This window comes from Hemicordylus capensis, chromosome 15, assembly GCF_027244095.1.
Source record: "Hemicordylus capensis ecotype Gifberg chromosome 15, rHemCap1.1.pri, whole genome shotgun sequence".
Lineage (NCBI taxonomy): Eukaryota > Metazoa > Chordata > Lepidosauria > Squamata > Cordylidae > Hemicordylus > Hemicordylus capensis.
In genome coordinates, this window is record NC_069671.1 from 18,246,649 (window position 1) to 18,267,206 (window position 20,558).

Genomic DNA, 20,558 nt, shown 5'->3' on the forward strand with positions numbered 1-20,558 from the left:
ATTCCCCTCTGCAGGGGATGGAGCCGCTCTGGGAAGAGCATCTAGGAGGTTCCCGGTTCCCTCCCTGGCAGCATCTCCAAGAAAGGGCTGAGAGAGACTCCTGCCTGCAACCTTGGAGAAGCCGCTGCCAGTCTGTGAAGACATTACTCTGAGCTAGATGGACCAAGGGTCTGACTCAGTAGATGGCAGCTTCCTGTTTTTTTGGATAGGGGTGCTGGTCTTGTGGTAGCCAGCATGACTTGTCCCCTTAGCTAAGCAGGGTCCACCCTGGTTGCATATGAATGGGAGACTTGATGTGTGAGCACTAGAAGAGATTCCCCTCAAGGGATGGAGCCACTCTGGGAAGAGCAGAAGGTTCCAAGTTCCCTCCCTGGCAGCATCTCCAAGAGAGGGCTGAGAGAGAGTCCTGCCTGCAACCTTGGAGAAGCCGCTGCCAGTCTGGGTAGACAGTCATGAGGTAGCTGGACCAATGGTCTGACTCAGTATATGGCACCTTCCTATGTCCCTATGTCCTCTTCCAGATAATCCTCAACTCCATGCACAAATACCAGCCGAGGCTCCACATCGTCAAGGCGGACGAGAACAACGGCTTTGGCTCCAAGAACACAGCCTTCTGCACCCACGTCTTTCCTGAGACAGCTTTTATTGCAGTGACCTCGTACCAGAATCACAAGGTAACGGCTCTGAGGATGCTGGGTGGTAAAAGGCCGGAGTGGCTAGAGTCCTTTCCTTGGGGGCGGATGCTACAGGGAGGATTCTGACGGGTAGCAAGCACTCCCACCCACCCCAAATATATATATTTCTCACTCCCCCATTCACCATATTAGAACTTTACAGCAAAGTGTCAGACAATATGTTCATTGTCTATTATGGTCTTATAGCTTGAATTAATTACTTTAAAAGGTCTTCTTGAAGCCTCGCTCACTTGCTCCTCTATCCCAGAATAAGCAGCATAAGCCAGTGTCAGGTAGGTAGGAGACTCCTCTAGCCTCCTAGGACCCAGTCCAGTCCCTTAGCTTCCTTCCCGGCCAGAAACTGGGCTGGGTGAGTGGGCATGATCAGAAAAAAGTATTCTTCAAGCCGAGAAATGTCCTGCTCATTTTATTCAAGCCCTCCTCTCCCCCACACACTCATTGCCACTAAGTTCCATTAGCTCCACCCACCTGGTTGTCTGTTAACTGCTCTCAGAATCCACATACATTCTGCCCCTTTGCAACACATAGGGGCAGTTTTTGTGGGCTTAGTCCCCCTTAGTTTTTTCTTTTTCTTCCAGTTTGTGTGAAACCGACATATCTGCTCGTTACCCTGAGTCTGCAAGTACCCCCACTCGCACCCACAGACGCTTTGGTTACATGTGTCCATAAGTTCATAACGTTAGCAGCTTTTTTGAAAACAAATAAAGAGATAGATACATATATTGATGCTAGGAACAGAACCTGGGGCCTTCTGCAGAAAGAGGTTGCTGAGCCCTAGGACACTGCCTTTTCCTTTTTAAGGCTTCTCTCTGGCCTGTCTGATAAATGAAGTCCTGACTCTCCTTTTCTGGTTTGTCCTTTCAGATCACCCAGCTCAAGATTGAAAACAACCCCTTTGCAAAAGGATTTAGAGGCAGCGACGATATGGAGCTGCACAGAATGTCAAGGATGCAGAGGTAAAATCTTCATTGAGACAAGGCACCAGCTTCGCTCAGCATGCCTTGTGCAGATATTTATACCTTTTCTCCTCCAGGGCTGAGCTCTGTGAAAACTGGTTCTGCCACTTTCCAGCAGAAGCTGTCTGGGCACAGCACTGATTGGCTAGTGTCTGTGTGATCACAGGTCCACGTTCCCATCCCTGAAGTGTTTTTGCAACTTGATTTCAAACACTCCCAGCTGCAATGTAACTCTGCACAATTAATACCATGATAGACAGAGAGGAAAACGGCTTTTTAAACCGTTCCTTTTGAAATCTGAAACTGCTTTGGGATGGACACAAGCCTGATTCAGACATTATGCTGTACGAGTGTACAGATGTCTATAAAATTGTACATGGGTTTGTCTGAAGGCCTGTACCTGTGTTCCTTTTCAAAGTGGATCTGGTTAGAGGTGCTTCAAATGCATGGCACAGATAGGAAGTGTACTTCTGTACCTGCGTTCAGCATAACATGTGAATGACTGTACCGGGGTGTACAGATATGGGATCTCTATCTGTGTATACTGTACAGTCATTGGATGAGTGTTGAACATAACCTGTGAATGGGCCTTTAGTGCTGCAGCCATGGAGACAGCAGGTAAGCCAGGATGGTTAGGGGGTAGCAGGCAGGTGAGAAGGGAGGTGACCAGTGAGGGGCCCTCGGTGGCCCCTCTTCTCAGGGCAGCTGGGGCAGTTTGTGTTCTTTGAACACATCTGCCCAATTACAGATAGGCACCTGTTTGGAAAGTGGCTTGATAACTGGCTGAGAAACTTTGAATCAGTCTGAACCCATAAAAGCTCTTTGATAGAAATGGATTCAACCCCCAAGTCTGTTCCACTTGGCAGCGTCCCAACCGAAACCCATGTTCTGGCAGGCTTCAGGACACCCCTGGTTGGGGAGTATCTTCAGCCGGAAATGGATTTTCAGCTTCCCTTCCCACCTGACGACGACACGGCCACAAATGTTTGAGTGACAACCAGGGCCGCGGTTTGGTTGAGCTCGCTTCGGCTGGTTTTCCCATAAGTTCAACATTGCAAACAAGTACCTCGGTTATCCCAGCAATGACTCCTCTTCCGTGGTTTGGCTGGCACAGAGTCAGGCCATGATCTCGCGCACACGTCTGCACAACCCTTTGCCCCAAGGAAGAGTTTGTCATCTCCATCCTGTTTCTGTTTATCAGCAGCAATCTGTCCCTATTTTCTGGAGCTCTTCCCCGGCTTGGTCCCGATTTTTGCGTTTGGAAAGTGTCTTGTTAACATGTGTGAGGGTGAGTCACCAGGGCTATCATTCTTCCAAGTTTAGCCCGCTCTAGCAGTCTGCAGCAGTTAAATCTCTGTGTAGGAGAGTGCACAAGAGGCCCAGAATGGGCCAAACCAGACTAAAATGGCCCAAACTGGGCTGATTGGAGACCAGGGGGAGGGGAAGCTGCTGGAGGACCCCTTCCATGGCCGTGGCAGAGCCCCCTCCCCCAGAGGTGGTGTGTTTAAAAATAATTGTGTGTGTTAGAACCCCCGGATCGGTTGGGGGGAGTTCAGCTCGAGTTCGAGCTGAACCGGGTCTGGTTCGGCTTGAGGGCGAGCCGGGAGCGAGCCCTGAAGCCGGCCAAGTTCGATGTCAGACCACCTCATCTCAAGCCAGTTTGCACATCTCTACCTCTGTGTGGGAAATGGAGTGGATGCAACTTATCTTACAGAAGAGCTGCACAACCTTGGTCCTCCTGCAGATGTTGGCCTACAACTCCCATAATTGCTCACCATTGGCCACTGTGGCTGGGGATGATGGGAGCTGTAGTCGGAAAACAGCTGAAGGTCCGAAGCTGAGTAGCCCTGTCTTACAGGGACACCGGAAGCTGCTTTATACTGATGGACAAATGCAGGGGTTCCCAACCTGTGCAACTCAAGATTTATTGCCTCTGGATTCTTAAAGCATGTTCTGTTTAATTTTGAATTGATAGTTTTGGAGGTATTATTTTAATTCCTGTATTTTGGCTTGCCAACTTGAATATTTTTTAGAGAAAGATGGGATAAGCATGGTGCGGGGGGTGGGGGTGGGAAATTAGCCATGGCTATGAAGTGCTTATGGAAAAGCTTGGTTTGATGACCCCAAAACAGAAAAACAGCATAGGAATAAGAATAATATTACAAGAGCTTGAAAATAAGACTGGGATAATATGGCTGGCTAAATAAAGAGGCTGAAAGGAATTTAGATGGAGGCAAGGTTATGGAAATTTTGTCTCAAAACACAGTTCTGCTTCTAAGGGAAATACAGGCAAATTCTGTCCAAAATGTAATAGGACTCCTGAAATTTGAAGAGTCCATAAAAATTATGAACAGGTGGCAACCTTACTCAGACTTTGATCCAGCCTTGACATGAATGTAACAATGGGATTCTGGAGTGCGCCACCATAAAGGACACCAGAATAGGAACGGTGCCTTCTCTTCGTGAACAGGACAGAGCACATGTTTCTAATGAGTGTAAATGCTCTGCCTTGGCTGTTTATGTATTTATTGGTTCAGGGCACTTCCTTCTCCTGAAAGGGATGCTTTGTGAGATGATAGCAACTCTTAAGACTTTCCTGAATGCGTCAGCATAGCTAGAAACCGTACGATAGATCTTCTCCTCTGCTAGTCTTATACATTTGGTTATTAGCACTACCATTCTGGTTCTCTTGCTAGGCAAAAAGAGTAATTAGACAAACTGCTCTTGTTAGACACGATTATAGTGTGTAGCTCTAACAAGGGCAAGCCGTACAGCTGCAGGCAGGCCACCAAAATTCAGGGGGTCACTGCTGTGCCCTTCCACCCCCACCCCACCCCACTGGGCTCAGAGCAATGCTGGTTAATTTTTTAACCAAGACCATCCTGATTGTGAGAATGCAGCCTTCCAAAAAGAGGTATTCCCCTCCGTGTGAGAGAGATGAGGGAATGCCTCTTCACAGATGGCACTGGTAGTTTTATAACAATTTGTATTTAAAAAGAATTAACCTCTTCTATTTAAAAAAAATCTACTTCACAACTGAGCAGGTCACTTTTGGTTGATCAAAGATTTTTAATCAATGAATCAAACTGAATAATCAAGAAACCCTGTAGCCCGAGTAAGACATAAATCCAGTCCCATGAAAGATGAATGATGTCACTTTCCAAAGCATTTCTGTAGGGAGTGGGAGGGCTGAAACTTGGCATGGCCCCTGCTAACTGAGCAAAGAGGCACCTTTTTAAAATGGTGATTCATTTCTGTTTAGCAGTAGGAGAGCAACTGGCCCTATCCATCCCCAGCACAGCATCCCTCCAGTGGCTATTGCTGGCATCTGCCTTATGTTTCTTTTTTAGACTGTGAGCCCTTTGGGGGTAAGGGAGCCATCTTATTTATGTATTTATATCCATGTCAACCGCTTGGGTAGCTCTTTGTTGAAAAGTGGGACATAAATATCCGCCATCATTGTCATTGTCGTTGTTGCCGTTAACGTGCTGCCCTCCTTTTCAGCAAAGAGTATCCCGTGGTACCCAGAAGCACCGTCCGACAAAAAGTAGCTTCCAACCACAGCTCTTTCAGTGGTGAGTCCCGGGCTCTGTCTGCCTCCTCCAACCTTGGGTCGCAGTTCCAGTGTGAGAATGGGGTATCCAGCACCTCCCAAGACCTGATGCCGCCTACCAATCCATACCCCGGATCCCAGGACCACGGCCAGATCTACCACTGCACCAAGAGAAAAGGTCAGTCTGGCAGTTGCTGCCCATGCTGGACGTTTATTGCTGCCCACGCCATATACCACGAGGAGAGCTGGTCTGGTGGCAGCCAGCATGACTGGTCCCCTTAGCTAAGCAGGGTCTGCCCTGGTTGCATATGAATGGGAGACTAGAAGTGTGAGCACTGCAAGAGATTCCCCTTAAGGGATGGTGCTGCTCTGGGAAGAGCAGAAGGTTCCAAGTTCCCCGCCCTGGCAGCATCTCCAAGAGAGGGCAGAGAGAGACTCCTGCCTGCAGCCTTGGAGAAGCTGCTGCCAGTCTGTGAAGACAATACTGAGCTAGATAGACCAAGGGTCTGGCTCAGTATATGATTCCTATGTTCCTATCCTATGTTCCTATCTTCTGGGCTGCTTTGGGTGACAGAAAGGCCGTTCACACTATTATAAGTATGGCAGGACAAGCATCTTCCTCTAGATCACGAGATATGTGGTTCCTCCGACTTCGGTGCTGGGTAGGAGAGCTGGGTGGAACAGCACCAGCTGACTCAGCTCCTCTCTCTCAGACTATAACTTCCTCGCCCTCCAGCCTTGCTTTCCCCCTCGCACACAATCACAAAAGCAGAGCACGCCCAGCTCCCGAACCAGGGTAGGAACATAGGAAGCTGCCATCTACTGAGTCAGGCCATTGGCCCATCTGGCTCAATATCATCTACACAGACTGGCAGAGGCTTCTCCAAGGTTGCAGGCAGGAGACTCTCTCAGCCCTGTCTTGGAGATGCCACCAGGGAAGGAACTGGGAACCTTCCGCAGGCAAACTGGCAGGTGCTCTTCCCAGAGTGGCCCCATTTGCTAAGGGGAAGATCTTACAGTGCTGCTGACACATGTTGTCTCCCATCCAAATGCAAACCAGAGTGGACCCTGCTTAGCAAAGGGTGCAATTCACCCTTTGGCCATGCAACCACAAGACCAGCTCTCCTCCCATCTTGTGTGTATCACACACACACACACACACACACACACACACTTAAATGTTACAGTTATGAGACAGCCTATAACAGTCAATGGCTTACATTCAGACTACATTACTTAGGAGCTGCCGTCGAGTTGGTGTTGACTCCTGGCGCCCACAGAGCCCTGTGGTTGTCTTTGGTAGAATACAGGAAGGGTTTCCCATTGCCTCCTCCCGTGCAGTATGAGATGATGCCCTTTCGGCATCTTCCTGTATCGCTGCTGCCCAATAGAGGTGGATTCGAACTGGCAGCCTCTTGCTCCCTAGGCAAGTTATTTCCCCATTGTGCCATTAGCTGGCTGTTACTTAGGAATGATTGATTGATTGATGAAGTGCCGTCAAGACTCTTAGCGACCACATGGAGAGATTCTCTCCAGGATGATCCGTCTTCTACTTGGCCTTTAAGGTCTCTCGGTGGTGTCTTCATTGCTGTCGTAATTGAGTCCATCCATCATCCATCGTCCTCTTCTTCTCTTTCCTTCAACTTAGAAGTACTCCCTCCGAAATTAATAGGACAATCATTCCCATTAATTTTAGTCACACTACTCACAAATAACTTGATGTAGATGTAAGCCAGGGATTGTAATAGCTAAATCGTCTGATCAGGAGGTGAGGCCATGGAGCTCATAATCCCTTGTTAGGGGGCAGGGGGGGGGTCAGAAGGGCTCTGAGTACCTCTTGCAATTACCCCCAGGGGGTTGTGAACCGCAGGTTGAGAACCACTGGATTAGTCCATTGAAATGGTGCCAAATATTACATATTTGGTCTTTAAAGTGCCATGCAACACGTTTAAAAATCCCAAACACTTTACGTATGACTAAGTAAAGTTCCTCCCCTGCTAAGTTCCTCCCCTGCTAACTGAGCAAAGAGGCACCTTTTAAAACTGGTGATTCCCTTTACTTAGCAGGAGGAGAGCAACTGGCCCTATCCATCCCCAGCACAGCATTCCTCCAGTGGCTGTTGCCTCTCTGGTGTTTCTTTTTTAGATTGCAAGCCCTTCGGGGAGAGGGAGCTGTTTTATTTATTTGTTTATATCTATGTAAACTGCTTTGGGAACGTTGGTTGAAAAGCAGTATATAAATATTCATTGTATTTGTATCCGTAAGTACAGAGGAAGAGACCCCCATCAGAATCAGAATCGGAATCCAAGAATCAACCCTCTGCCTGCGTAGCTTCTCCTCTTCCCCAAAGTGTACCCTCTTCTGTTTCCAATTCTTTCTGTCTCCCCCCTCCTTCTCTTCCTGAGGCTTCTTTCCAGTTCATGGGGTTTCATCTCCAGCCTCGTTTCAGTACAAATTACAAAGAGCCTCGGAGATGAAACCCAGAGAGGTGTCCGCATAGCTGCGGAGAAGCTGAATCCACAACCAGGAAGATAGCTGGTGCCTGGGATAAAGATAGCTTATCAGGCTGGGAGGCCTCTGAAAAGGATTCAGCATTAATGCCAATACTTAAATAGCGAATGCAAGCTTCTTCAGAGGGGTGAAATTTACGGTTATTTTGAGAGGCGAGGCACGCTGGCTTGTTAGACTATTTGACCAAACAGCGAAGGAGAAGAATTGATGGTGGTTCACATTTTGGAATACTTCCAGTCCAGAATCCATTTCTATAACTTGGTTTTCAAGAAAATAAAATAAAAATAAAATAAAAGCTGTATTTGAAGATCTCATTGCAAATCAGTTCAAAGCAATGGGGACTGAAGTTTGGCATATGTATACAACTTTTTTGTTTTCTCTAGAGTTGCCATGCCCCCTGAAATTCCAGGTGGGTTTTAAGCATCTCACCCAGATTGCTTAGCCCACCCAGATTCTCCCGGATTTCAGCTTTCATTAAAAAAAATAAAATAAAAGCTAAGCTCTAGACCTTGTAGAAGTGAAGTTATGGAGCAAAACTTGCAGCCACTATTCCCCTCAAAAATTATTTTCAAGCCAATTTACATAATATGCAAATTAGCCACCCGGATTTGGAAAGCCAGAATATGGAAACCCTAGTTTTCTGGAGTACTTCAGACTTGCAACATTGCCCTCTTGCAATGAGCGATAGTCTAAAAGTTAAAATTAGGAGAATGAAGAGGAGAGCTGGCCTCGTGGTAGCAAGCATGACTTGTCCCCTTAGCTAAGCAGGGTCTGCCCTGGTTGCATATGAATGGAAGACTTGATGTGTGAGCACTGTAAGCTATTCCCCTTAGGGGATGGAGCCACTCTGGGAAGAGCATCTAGGTTTCAAATTCCCTCCCTGGCAGCATCTCCAAGATAGGGCTGAGAGAGATTTCTGCCTGCAACCTTAGAGAAGCTGCTGCCAGTCTGTGTAGACAATAGTGAGCTAGATGGACCAATGGTTTTGACTCAGTATATGGCAGCTTCCTCTGTTCCTCTGTTCCTTGCAGGCAAATTGGAGATGGTTCTTTCTCCTCGAGTTCATTTCAGCCCCAGTTTTAGAAAGTCTGTTGGGCAAAGTCATGTCAGATCTATCCTCACCTTATGTACACACTGGGGCTAATTTATTGTTTATCTATTATATATTTTGAAGAGCGAGTTTGTGGATTTGTTTGTGCACAATAAAGTCATGCTTCACGATGGCCTACATATACCAAATTTTGCATAAACAATCCTGCCACTGAAATTAGCTAAATGCACCATTTCATGCACTGGAATATACTGGATGAAAGGTTTAAATAGTTATTTTTATATTTTTAAAGAAGGAATTCTGAACATAATCATATTTTAACTGTTGTTGTTCTCAACAAACTTTTAGCATTCACTAATCCGATCAATAATTCAAAAATGACATCATGCCCAAAAGAAGCAGAAAAGCTTTCTCAAATGTTGCTCAAACTTTCCTATAAGTGTAATCTATGCAAAATAACTTTGCCCGGTCAATGACGGGTCTCATCTGCTCATAGTTTATTGAATGTATATAATCCTCAAGTGATCGGAATCCTTGAGGCAGTTTACCGGGAGCGGGAGAACATTTTAAAAAATATTTAAAATGATAAAAACAAGAAGAAACTCTAAAAGCAATGAAAACGGGCAGTAAGCTGACTCAGAGACAGCAGGCATCAAGAGAAGCAGCAATTGCAAATGAAAAGTTGGCCAGAAGAGGAAGGTTTTTGCCTGGCACCCAAACATGTACAAAGAACCTCTCTAGGCAGGGTATTCCACAGATGGGGGCCACCACCGAGAAGGCTCTGTCCCTGATAGCCACCTGTCGCACCATTGTGGGCGACGGCATCTAAAGGCGAGCCTCTGATGGAAGCCTTCGGAAAAGGGCAATGGAGCAATCTTAGGCCCAGAGCAGGTTCCTGGAGGCGTTTGACAAAGTGCTTCTTATATGGATCTTCCTGAAGTTTGTGGGTGTCATGGAGCCAGCAGGCCAAATGCTACATTGCAGCAGACTGCTAGACGTTTGAAGGACCTACTTTTGGGGTTCACTCTTTGGCCTTTCCCTCTAGCAGGGAATATAAGAGGCAGGCCTTGTCTTGATGTTCAGGTTCCTTTGTTTGGCCTTCCTGCTTTCCTGCATGGTGACTTGCTCTCTTGGCTCCTGATTCCCGGCTTGGCCCCCGGGCTCCTGATTCTGGATACGCCTTGAGTTTGGCTCCTGCTTTGCCCCGGACATCTGGTCTGATTCAGTATAAGGCAGCTTCCTAGGTGCCGAAGGCAATGAAGACTCTTGTGACGCCCTCAAAATGAACGTGTTTTGGGGTGTCATCAGCTTGGTGGGCCCACACGGGATCGGAGGAAGCCCAGGCCACTTGAAATCGGTTAGCCCTTTCGGTTGCCGTAAGACTCTTCCTAAAGCTTGCCGAGGGCTCCTTTAACCTCCGACTCCTTCCCTCAGCACATCCCGAGGCTCTAACAACAAACGGTTGGGCCGGACTCTGATTGCGGCGTGTCCTGGCAACAGGAAGGCCATCCATCATCTGCCTGGAGCGTTGCACGGTGATAAAGGATCGGGGAAGATTTCCTTCCACTTTGGGATTCCCACTAAGTGGGTGGCTTCCCTTTCTCCGTTCCTCTCCCCTCCCCAGCATTATCTAATTTCCTTGCATTGTCACAGACCAGAGGAGTCTCTCTCCCATGGAGACCCCCTCCGGCACCAGACATCACTTGCCTGAATGTCCAGCCCTGTGAGATGCTGGGGCGGGGGGGGGGGGGGAGGCTTGTCTCCTCACTATCTCTCCAGTGGCCCAAACCCAACAAGCAGCACAGAGTGTGTTTATCAAGGCTGCCACATGCTGGAATCCTAAAGAAGCCACATCCTGTTAGATACTTTTGGCAGCAGGGATGAAAGGTATGGGGGCTCCCCGCCCCCTCCAAAGATTTCCCTCTCCCTCTTTCTCTCCTCCATCCACCGCACCAGAAATGTGCAGCAGAGTCGGACAATGCAGTCATAGTCTGTTATGGCCCTATAACGATTTCAATAATCATTATAGACAATAATGATTTCATTATTTCAAAAGGCCTCTGTTGTTTACAGAAGTCTCAGTCACTCTGCCCCAGACGGAGCAGCAGAAGCCAGCCCAGCCAGGTAGGTAGGAGACTCCTCCAGCCTCCCAGGAGCCAGCTTAACCCCTTCACTTCCTTCCTGGCCAGGAACTGGGCTGGGGGAGACCATGTGTGTGCAGAGGGGGGCAGGGTCATCTCCCCTGAAGATTTCGGGTGGCCTGGTACTGGCCTCTGCCCTTACTCTAGTCTTTCCTGCCACATGGTCTTGTGGTAGCAAGCATGACTTGTCCCCTTAGCTAAGCAGGGTCTGCCCTGGTTGCATAGGAATGGGAGACTTGATGTGTGAGCATTGCAAGATATTCCCCTCAGGGGATGGAGCTGCCACTCTGGGAAGAGCATCTACAGGTCCCAAGTTCCCTCCCTGGCAGCTTCTCCAAGATAGGGCTGAGAGAGACTCCTGCCTACAACTTTGGAGAAGCTGCTGCCAGTCTGGGTAGACAATACTGAGCGAGATGGACCAATGGTCTGACTCAGTATATGGCAGCTTCCTATGTTCCTATGACAGAAAAACTAGCCTGGAAAGCAGATGGCAAGGTTTGGACTAATCCCAAAAGGCACTCTTTTCAAAGAGGAAACTGGCCCATTTTCTGAATTTGAAAATGTCAAGCAAGCTTCTTTAAGCTTAATAACCTTATTAGAGGTAAGGTCAGTTACCTTACCTCTACCTAATGGCACAGCGGGGAAATGCTTGACTAATAAACAGAAGGTTTCCGGTGAGAATCCCCGCTGGTATTTTTCCCAGACTATGGGAAACACTTCTATCGGGCAGCAGCGACATAAAAAGGTGCTGAAAGGCATCATCTCACACTGCACGGGAGGAGGCAATGGTCAACACCTCCTGTATTCTACCAAAATAAAACCACAGGGCTCTGTGGGCGCCAGGAGTCAAAATCGACTTGACAGCACACTTTACCTTTACTTTACAAGTATTTGATGAATAGCAAACACCTCTGCAAGGCTGACTCCCCCACCCCCTTAGAATATTTGTGGTGAAAATGGAAGGAGCATTTTGTTTATGAGAGATCATGGTGGAAAACTGGGAGTAGCATTTCAGATCAGCACTGACTCAGGGTCCTTCCAGATGGTGATTTATTTTCCCTTGACCACTGATTGTGATCACAATCCTGCCCTTGACTGAGGTCTAATGAGTTGGGTCAAGGGACAGGGCCTTCTTGGTTATGGCCCCTCGATTCTGGAATGCCCTCCCAGAAGACCTTCGCCATTGTGATGTTATCATCACAGATGTGCACCACTCACACGAGAGTGGCGCCCTGGAGATTCTTCTTCTGGGGAGATTTTTACATCCAACAAAACAATCCGTAGAAAGTTGATCACTAATTTTGCCACGAAACTCGTTCCTTGCCAATTACACACCCTGGCCATAGGTGTTGGGCCTTCTCGTGCGTTCTGTTCTGTTCTGTCCAGCAAGGCTTTGCACAGGAGGCCTGCCCCCGCAGACGACACGCTCGTTGACGGTGCCTGTTTATCTCTCCCCAGATGAAGAATGTTCCACCACCGAGCACCCGTACAAGAAGCCCTACATGGAAACGTCTCCGGCAGAAGACGACTCCTTCTACCGCTCCGGCTACTCGCAGCAGCAGGGACTGACTGCCGGCTCGTACAGGACTGAGTCCGCCCAGCGCCAGGCGTGCATGTACGCCAGCTCCACACCCGGTGCGGAGCCGGTGCCCAGCCTGGAAGACATCAGCTGCAACACCTGGCCGGCCATGCCCTCCTACAGCAGTTGCACAGTGACCGCCATGCAGCCCATGGAACGGCTGCCCTACCAACACTTCTCCGCCCATTTCACCTCCGGCCCCCTGATGCCTCGGCTCACCACCGTCTCCAACCACGCCTCGCCGCCCATTGGGGACACGCACGCCATGTTCCAGCACCAGACCTCCGTCCCCCACCAGCCCATCATCCGGCAGTGTGGACCTCAGGCGAGCATTCAGTCACCTCCCAGCAGCTTACAGCCGACAGAGTTCCTTTATTCCCACGGGGTGCCCCGGACCCTTTCGCCCCATCAGTACCACCCCGTGCACGGCGTGGGCATGGTGCCAGAGTGGAGCGAGAACAGCTAACAAGGCCAGAAGGAGCATCGCTGGAGAATTGCGCGGCAGACTCTTCCAGACCAATGAGGGTTGGCTTGCTTAACTGAATGTTGCTATCTAAGCACGCGAGAGATGGATAGTTGTCCCACTGGGGCAGACCATGGTATTGTATTTCCTCTTCTTTCGTTTCTAAAGGTCATTGGCAAACCGACCCACAGATCTGACCCACCCACCCCCGTCATCCTCCTTGCTCAGACATAGCCACACAGAGTTTGCATTGCTGCCACACTGATTCATAAGCTTTTATTTTCAGGTGAAACACGGGATTTTATTTTTAATTTTTTTGCTGCCGTTCTTGACGCAAGGAGAGAGCTTCTATAAAGCGACGAGAAGACGTGCTTCCTTTTGTTTCCTTTGGTGTTGATATTGACCTTGTTATATAATAAATGATAATATATATCTATATCTATATATTCTTTTGGGTCTCTCGGAAAGGCCCTGTCCCTTTTAACAGAGACTATAAAAGGGGAGGTTTGAAGAGTGGGGGGGGGTTCCTTTTAAAGGGGGGGGGGAGAAAGTATCACACTTCCACAGGTAAGACCATTTGGTACCAACCTCTGACATGTGCTTCGAGTCGGAAATGTTTATGACCTGACTTTTCTCCATAGTGCCGTTGGTTTCATAATGCACCCATTGCTGGAAAGGACCAGGACAAAGTAGATCACAGCCGATGGGCCATTCTGTTGTTCTAACTGTATTCTTTCTTCTCCTCTTTGCATTGATTTTGCATGTCCCACCTCCTCATACATGTCTAAAAGTTAAACCAGGGGTCAGGTCAGCAAGCTATGGCACAGGAGCTAAAAGTGGCGCATGGAATAGATTTCAGGGGCACGCACACTGCGAGACCAATTAATGGCACTAGGCTCCAGTGATGGTTTTCAGGGGCAGCAGGCTGGAAATTGGGGGCAGGGGAAGAAGGGCAACCCCCACAGGGGATCCTCTCACCCTGTGGGTCTCCTGTGGGGAGTTGCCCTACTTTTCCCCCCCACCCCAATTTCCAGCATGCAGCCCCTGAAAACCACCCCAGAGTCACTCTGATCCAGCTCTAGAGGTAGTTTTCAGGAGCTACATTTAGGGTGGGGGGAGAGAAAATTCTCTCATATGATATGGAGAATTAGAATCTAAATGTCATGTATTATTGACGTGTGAAATCTTAAATTGGAGTGAACAAATGAAGATGTAGCACACCACTTCTGAAAGGTTGCCGACCCCTGGATTAAACCCTCTAAGGGCCAAGCTAAACATTATGCTAAACACGTGTCTGAAATGATTCCATTGGCAGGGATGGGGGGGGAGATCATTTCAGACGTTGTTTAGCATTACTTCACAAGTAAGTGCTAGTAGATGTTTTTGGTGGGGGGTGTCGGGACGCACACACACTTTATAACATCTACTAGCATTTACTTGTGACCTGACATCACTGTGTCCTCTCAGCACCCCTTCATGATGCCTGCTGGCGGAGCTGAAGAACTGCACAACGTTGTGACACCAGGACATGGGTAAGGTCCCCTAGGCGAGAGGTTCTCAACCTTGGGTCCCCAGATATCATTGGACTTCAACTCCCATAATCCCCAACGAAAGGCCGCTGGGGCTGGGGATTATGGGAGTTGAAGTTGAATCACAACTGGGAACCCAACACTGAGAATCCCTACCCTAGGCCATGGTGGCAGAACATCTACTTCACGTGCAGACGTTCCCAGGTCAGATCCCTGGCAGCTTCTCCAGAGAGGGCTGGGAAGGATTCCTGCATGCAGCTCAGTGACAGAGCATCTGCTTTGCATGCCAAAAGGCTGGGAAAGACCCCCTGTCTGAAACCTTGGAGAGTCACTGCCAGTCAGAGCAGACAGTTCTGAACTAGATGTACCAGTGGTGTTCCCCTGATGCAGTGGGGCCAGGTGGGGGGGATGCAAAGTGTCACACTTCCTGGTCCTCCTCATCTCTGTTTTACAGGAAATAGAACTTTTGTGTCTTCCCCTCTGCCCAGGTGATATGTAATGATATGTCTGCACCTGGAGCGTCTACAGCTCCAGAGCAAAAGGAGGGATGTTGGGAGAAGGGACAGAGATGATGTGGAACAGGAAGCACGAGTTACTACAACTTTCTGTCTCCCTGACATCAACGTCACATCTTGTTCACAGGAACAATAGATGCACACACACACACACACACACACACACACACACACACACACACACACCAAATTACCGTAAACAGCCTCCTCCATAGGAGTTGGCACTTCAGCTAAACAGGCTTGTTCCCTGCACCACATACAATATTTCCTTTTTTTAAGTGTGTGGGGGGGGGGAATCAAAAGTGTATTCTCTGCAAGACTTGTGAAAGCTTTCTCTGGGCCCTGCCTACTACAAATGCCAGGGGCGGAGCCACCATTGTGTGAATGGGTTCAAAGAACCCGGGTTGCCAATGGAAAGGTCCGCCGAAGCCTGCAGGGAAGTGTGGCTTGGGCTCCAGAAGTCCCCAGGCCCACACCCAGGCCCCAAGGGAGTGCCCCCCTGTCCTTTTCAGGCAGCGTTTGTTGCCTGAAAAGATCTATTTCCCTTTCTCTCCTTCAGGAGAGAAAGGGAAATAGATGCTTTCAGGCAGCAAACGCTGCCTGAAAAGGACAGGGGGGCACTCCCTTGGGGCTCTCCATAGCCCGGGCATGGGCAGGAGGAGTTCTCCTGGGGCTCTTCCGGAGCCCAAGCCACACCACGTGTGTGTGACATCACGCACATGGGATGTCACTAGAGGGGCCAGACCCAGGCCGCCGTTCGGCTGGCTCCACACCCGACAAACGCATACCACAAGAACTGCCATGGCTTCTTCCAAAGAAGGCTGGGAAATGGAGTTCGGTGAGATGCTGAAACGCCAGAGCAAATCTTGTCCTCCTCTGACAGAGCTGCAATTGCCAGAGTTCCCTAGAAAGAAGTACTGTTGCTTCAACTTGCTTATGTCTGTAGTATAGTTATGACCAGGGTTCCCTCCATCAGGGATTCCCAGATGTTGTTGACTACAATTCCCAGAATCCTCGGACAAAGGCCATTGGAGCTGGAGATTCTGGGATCTGTCGTCAACAACATCTGGAAATCCCTGTTACAGGGAACACTGGATATGACTTCTCTCTCTCTCTCTCTCTCTCTCTCTCTCTCCCCCCCACCCCATTCCCCTTTCTGGTGACCAATGAACAATAAGAAGCCCTGTGGAACTTGGAAACCTGGAGAATATTCTCCCATTCAGATTCTTTCTAATTATTCTTCACCTGGAAGGGATGAGAATATTTATCCAAATTATTCTCACCCCTTCCAGGTGAAGCATAATCTTTAAAAATTGAATTGGAGGATATTCTTTTCCAAGTCTAGCTCTGTCATGGCTACTTCCCTGCAGCAAGTCCATTGCTGGAAGCCACAAACTGTGCAGATAATCATTCTGTCCCACAACGAAATGTGGGTTTGCCCTGCAAAAGTGCCTGGTGCCTTCTTTGCACAGCAAGTTGATTCAGCTAAACAGGCCATTTCTTGGAAACAGCCATCACAGAACAACCATGTGACATACTCTGCATTTAAAGGGAACCCACATGAGACATTTACACAGGAATGACTCCAAGGTGCACACCCCAAATATTTCCCACTCCCCTTTTAGCTTCCCCATACACCAGATGTGCAAATTGATTCAAATTCGAATCAATTTGACTCGAATCTGGGTGATTCAAGTGGTTCAAATTTGAATCAAATCACCCCTTAAAAGGGCAATTCAACTTGAATTTGAATCGAATTTTCAAAATTTGATTGAATTCGATTTGAGAGCGGTTTAGCCCCGATTGGTTTTAAAAGGTGCCAAAGCAGGGTTGATTTGATTCGAATTTAAATGGAATTTTCAGTCCAGATTCAAATTTGATTTGAATTCAAATCACACACACAAATTCGTTTCATGCACATCTCTACACCAGATTGGATCTGTACAGCAAAGTGTCAGACAATACAATATAGTATGGTCCTATAGCTTAAATTAATTATTTTCAAAGGCTTCCATTGTTTAAAGAAACCGCATTTGCTCACTCCTGCAGCCCAGAACAAGCAGCAGAAGCTAGTGCAGCCAGGTAGGTAGGAGACCAACCAGGAGCCCTGTCAACCCTTTAGCTTCCTTGCTGGCCAGGAACTGGAGTGAGTGAAACCATGAGTGCAAGGTGTGCAGGGTTATACCCCCTCCCGATTTAAGCTGGCCTGGTCACATGGCTCACAAGAATCCGCCCAAATAATTCTTTCGTTCTCCCCTTGTCCATACTGCCCTGTGCATGCAGTTCTAATGCTGACCCATTCCCTTAATCAGCACACCCAGAACTGTGCTTGTTTAAGAGCTGTGTGCACATTGCAGCACACCGGGTCTGTCCATAGATTGTACTCATATTCTCGGCTTGATTGTACACCTATTCTAAGCTTTTCCTCCTCTGTGTCGTCATTTCCCCCCCTGCCCGCTGTTTTTCCTCTTTCCTGAATTGGTCTGCTGGATTATCCTTCCCAGTCAGGGGTTTTATAGTGAGCAACAGGATGATGTCCAGATGCTCCATCTGTTGAGATGTCATTGGGCATCAAAAGAGAAAGTCAGGTGGGATGGGGCAATGAATTGATTCAGCTACCTCTGAATGTCACTCCTGGCAGATGAGGGCAACGAAGTGTGAGAGCAAGTGAGGTCCATTTTTAAAAAGACATTTTCGTGGAAAGCTGGAAATGTTGGCACCGGGGGAAAGAGTAACAATTATCTACTTGTTTGACTTTCAGTGGTCTTTTAGCTTTTAAAAGTTACCCATTTCCACAGTGATGCTGGTCCTTTTTAAGATTGTTAATGAAATCAAGGTTTTGAATTTCAGAGGTCTAAAAAATATGCTTCTCCACAGTGATGCTAGCCTGCCTTTGGACTGTAAACGAAATCAAGACTTTGAATTTCCCAGAAGGCCATTGCAGATGGCAGGGGGGTGGGGGGGGGACACCACTGAAACCAAGAAAAAATACATTAAACCTTGTGAGTTTAAGGGCAAGCAGAACACTGAATTTGTAAAAACAAATGCAATTTTATGAATATCCTCTGCATATGTTAAATGAATCGTTAAACAAATTTGTGTTCCAAGAGTGCTGAAAAAAATCAGAAGGTGGTACATAGGTTAAAAAAAAAAACTATTTTCAGGGTTCTCCAGATGTATACTGGTACTATTTATTGATAAATAGGTATTCTAATAAGAAATAACAGGTAATAAGATCAGCAAAGCAGCTGGTTGAAAACTTTTTTTTTGTTACTCAGATTACAAGTTTGATTTCTTTCTTTTTTTAAAAAAAAGGCAAATGACCCTCATTAAGAAAACAGGGTATCTATGTATGTGTGTGAGAGAGAAATGAGTGTATGTGTGAATGTCAGCGTGTCTGGGGTTTGAGGCTGCAAATATGCCCACATGTATGTTGCTAAGAGGGGGGGAATCTCTACCTATCTAACCTTTCCATATTCTTGTGTGGCAATTTATGTCTAATAAATACCATGTGCTATGAAGTACAAGGTATCTGGACACCTGGTTGTTGTTGTTTTGTTTTTCTGGAGCAAAATGGCCGATGAATTCTAAACCAGACAGTGGCAGATATTTGAATATCTTAATGCTACAACTACAGCTGAGCTAAACATTCTCTTAGAAGCAAATTTCAGTGCTATTTGAAGATGCTGAAGGGTTTGGGGATGTTAACAAGTGCAGAGAGGCTCCATAGCTACTCCTCCCATGGGGAATAATGGGGAAATCTTTCAAAGAGTGATGACCCAATTCTTAGTAGCCACGCATCCCCTCCGTTCTTGCTAGCAGCGTGGACAGGCTTTGAAGGAGCACAGAACCAGCACATGCACCTTGCCCTTGGATCAGCAGGGTCTGCACAGAATGTAAGCTTGCGGACTTCATGGGGGGAGAAATTTTCAAGGGCAGGTTTCAAGGGGAGGGCCACTGCCAGGGTTTTTGGCCCCCTAGCCTGACTCTGTTGGCCTCCCCACAGCTGAGGGATGCTGGGCCCCAGCTTCAACTTGAGTCATGGGGGCTGCTCATCTGCTGGGTCAAAGGACCAGCCCGCCCTGTTTTGAGGATACAGTGGGAGAGAGTTCCCAATGCATTGGGGGGGGGTCCCAACACCAGAGTTGTGCAGCCCTGTCCTAAGGTGAATTCTAGAAGACAAGATGGCAGTTGCCAGTGGGCTGAGACATTTCTGCAGCCTGACAAATTACCAGAAGTACCTCCATTCTCTCTGCCTGAGAAAATGTTGTTTGTTTGTTTATTTGCATGTATATCCTGCTCTTCCTTCAAGGATCCCAGAGCACCGTACACAGTTGTGTTCATCCTCACAACAACCCTGTGAGGTAGGTTAGGCTGAGAGAAGCGACTGGCCCAGAGTCACCCAGTGGGTTTTGTGGCTGAGCTTGGATTGCATGATGGTACAGTCGTCGGGAAATAAAGGTATATAAATATTCGTAGTAGCAGCAGCAGCAGCAGTAATAGTAGTATTTATTTGTTTGTTTGTTTGACATATTTTTATGCTGCCCAAAACTTACGTCTCTGGGCGGTTTACAACAAAGCAAACAAACAACAGAAAAAGTTAAAACATTAGTTAAAATAAATGACAACAGGAAAATGAAACCATTAATCAAAACAAAATAAATGATACAGAAAAAGTTAAACCATTACAACCATTTAAAATTTTAAAACAATATTTTAAAACAATGTTAAAACAATTAAAACAATATTTAATTAAAAGCCTGGGTGAATGGATGTGTCTTTAAAGACTGCTAAAAAGTTGTCAAAGATGGAGAGGCTCTTATTTCAGCAGGGAACGTATTCCAAAGCTTTGGGGCAGCAGAGGAGAAGGCCCGTCCCCGAGTAGCCACCAGACGAGCCGGTGGCATCTGCAGACGGACCTCTCCTGATGATCTCAATGGTGGTGGTGGTGGTGGTGACAGCAGTAGTAATAGTGGTATGGTGCAACTGTATTTGTGCAGTTTTTGCACGTGCACAAGAGCGCTTGTGTGCAACTGTACAAACACAGTGTTACAATACGCACGGCATGTTGTGCAATATGTCAGTCAGAGTGCTGACCTACACTGACCTTTAGACTGACCCAGCACGAGAGGGCTCTTATGGCCAAAGCATGCCCAAAGAGGTCATGCAGCAACTCCGAGGCTTTCCCCCCGCCGCCCCGTGGCATGTTATCCCACAGAGTCAAATGCATGCTAAGGGATACAAAGCAAAACGTGGATTCCAGCCTGATAGCAGGAATAGAGCTAAGTGGGATCTAGTCCTCAGGAACAGACAGCCAGACCACTCCAGTAACAGAAGAAGAGGTTCCCCTCCATAACTGTGAGGAGACTGGGGGGGTGATCATCAACGGCGTGAGGAGCCGGATCTGTCAGACTTCAGCACGGTCTGCCTCAAGGCCCATCAACACAGCTTGGAAAACGCAAACCCAGGCTACACAATGGGGAGCTACTTGGCTTTGTTTCCAGGAAGGAAGTGACCCTGCCTGACCTTGGACCTCAGAGGTCTTTCCCAATTCGATTCCTTTGG

General features: G+C 47.7%; 1 protein-coding gene across 7 annotated transcripts in view; it reads left to right on the forward strand.

Moving 5' to 3' along the window:
* The window catches only part of TBX5 (T-box transcription factor 5), an 88,613-nt gene extending 75,228 nt beyond the window's left edge, over positions 1-13,385 (forward strand). For all 7 annotated transcript variants that reach the window (XM_053280438.1, XM_053280436.1, XM_053280441.1 and 4 more), the window contains 4 exons: positions 522-674; positions 1,560-1,651; positions 5,156-5,382; positions 12,366-13,385. In XM_053280438.1, the coding sequence (XP_053136413.1) occupies positions 522-674; positions 1,560-1,651; positions 5,156-5,382; positions 12,366-12,952 (1,059 nt within the window). In that variant the 3' untranslated portion in view covers positions 12,953-13,385. The remainder of the gene's footprint in view (positions 1-521; positions 675-1,559; positions 1,652-5,155; positions 5,383-12,365) is intronic.
* Positions 13,386-20,558: the final 7,173 nt, after the last annotated feature.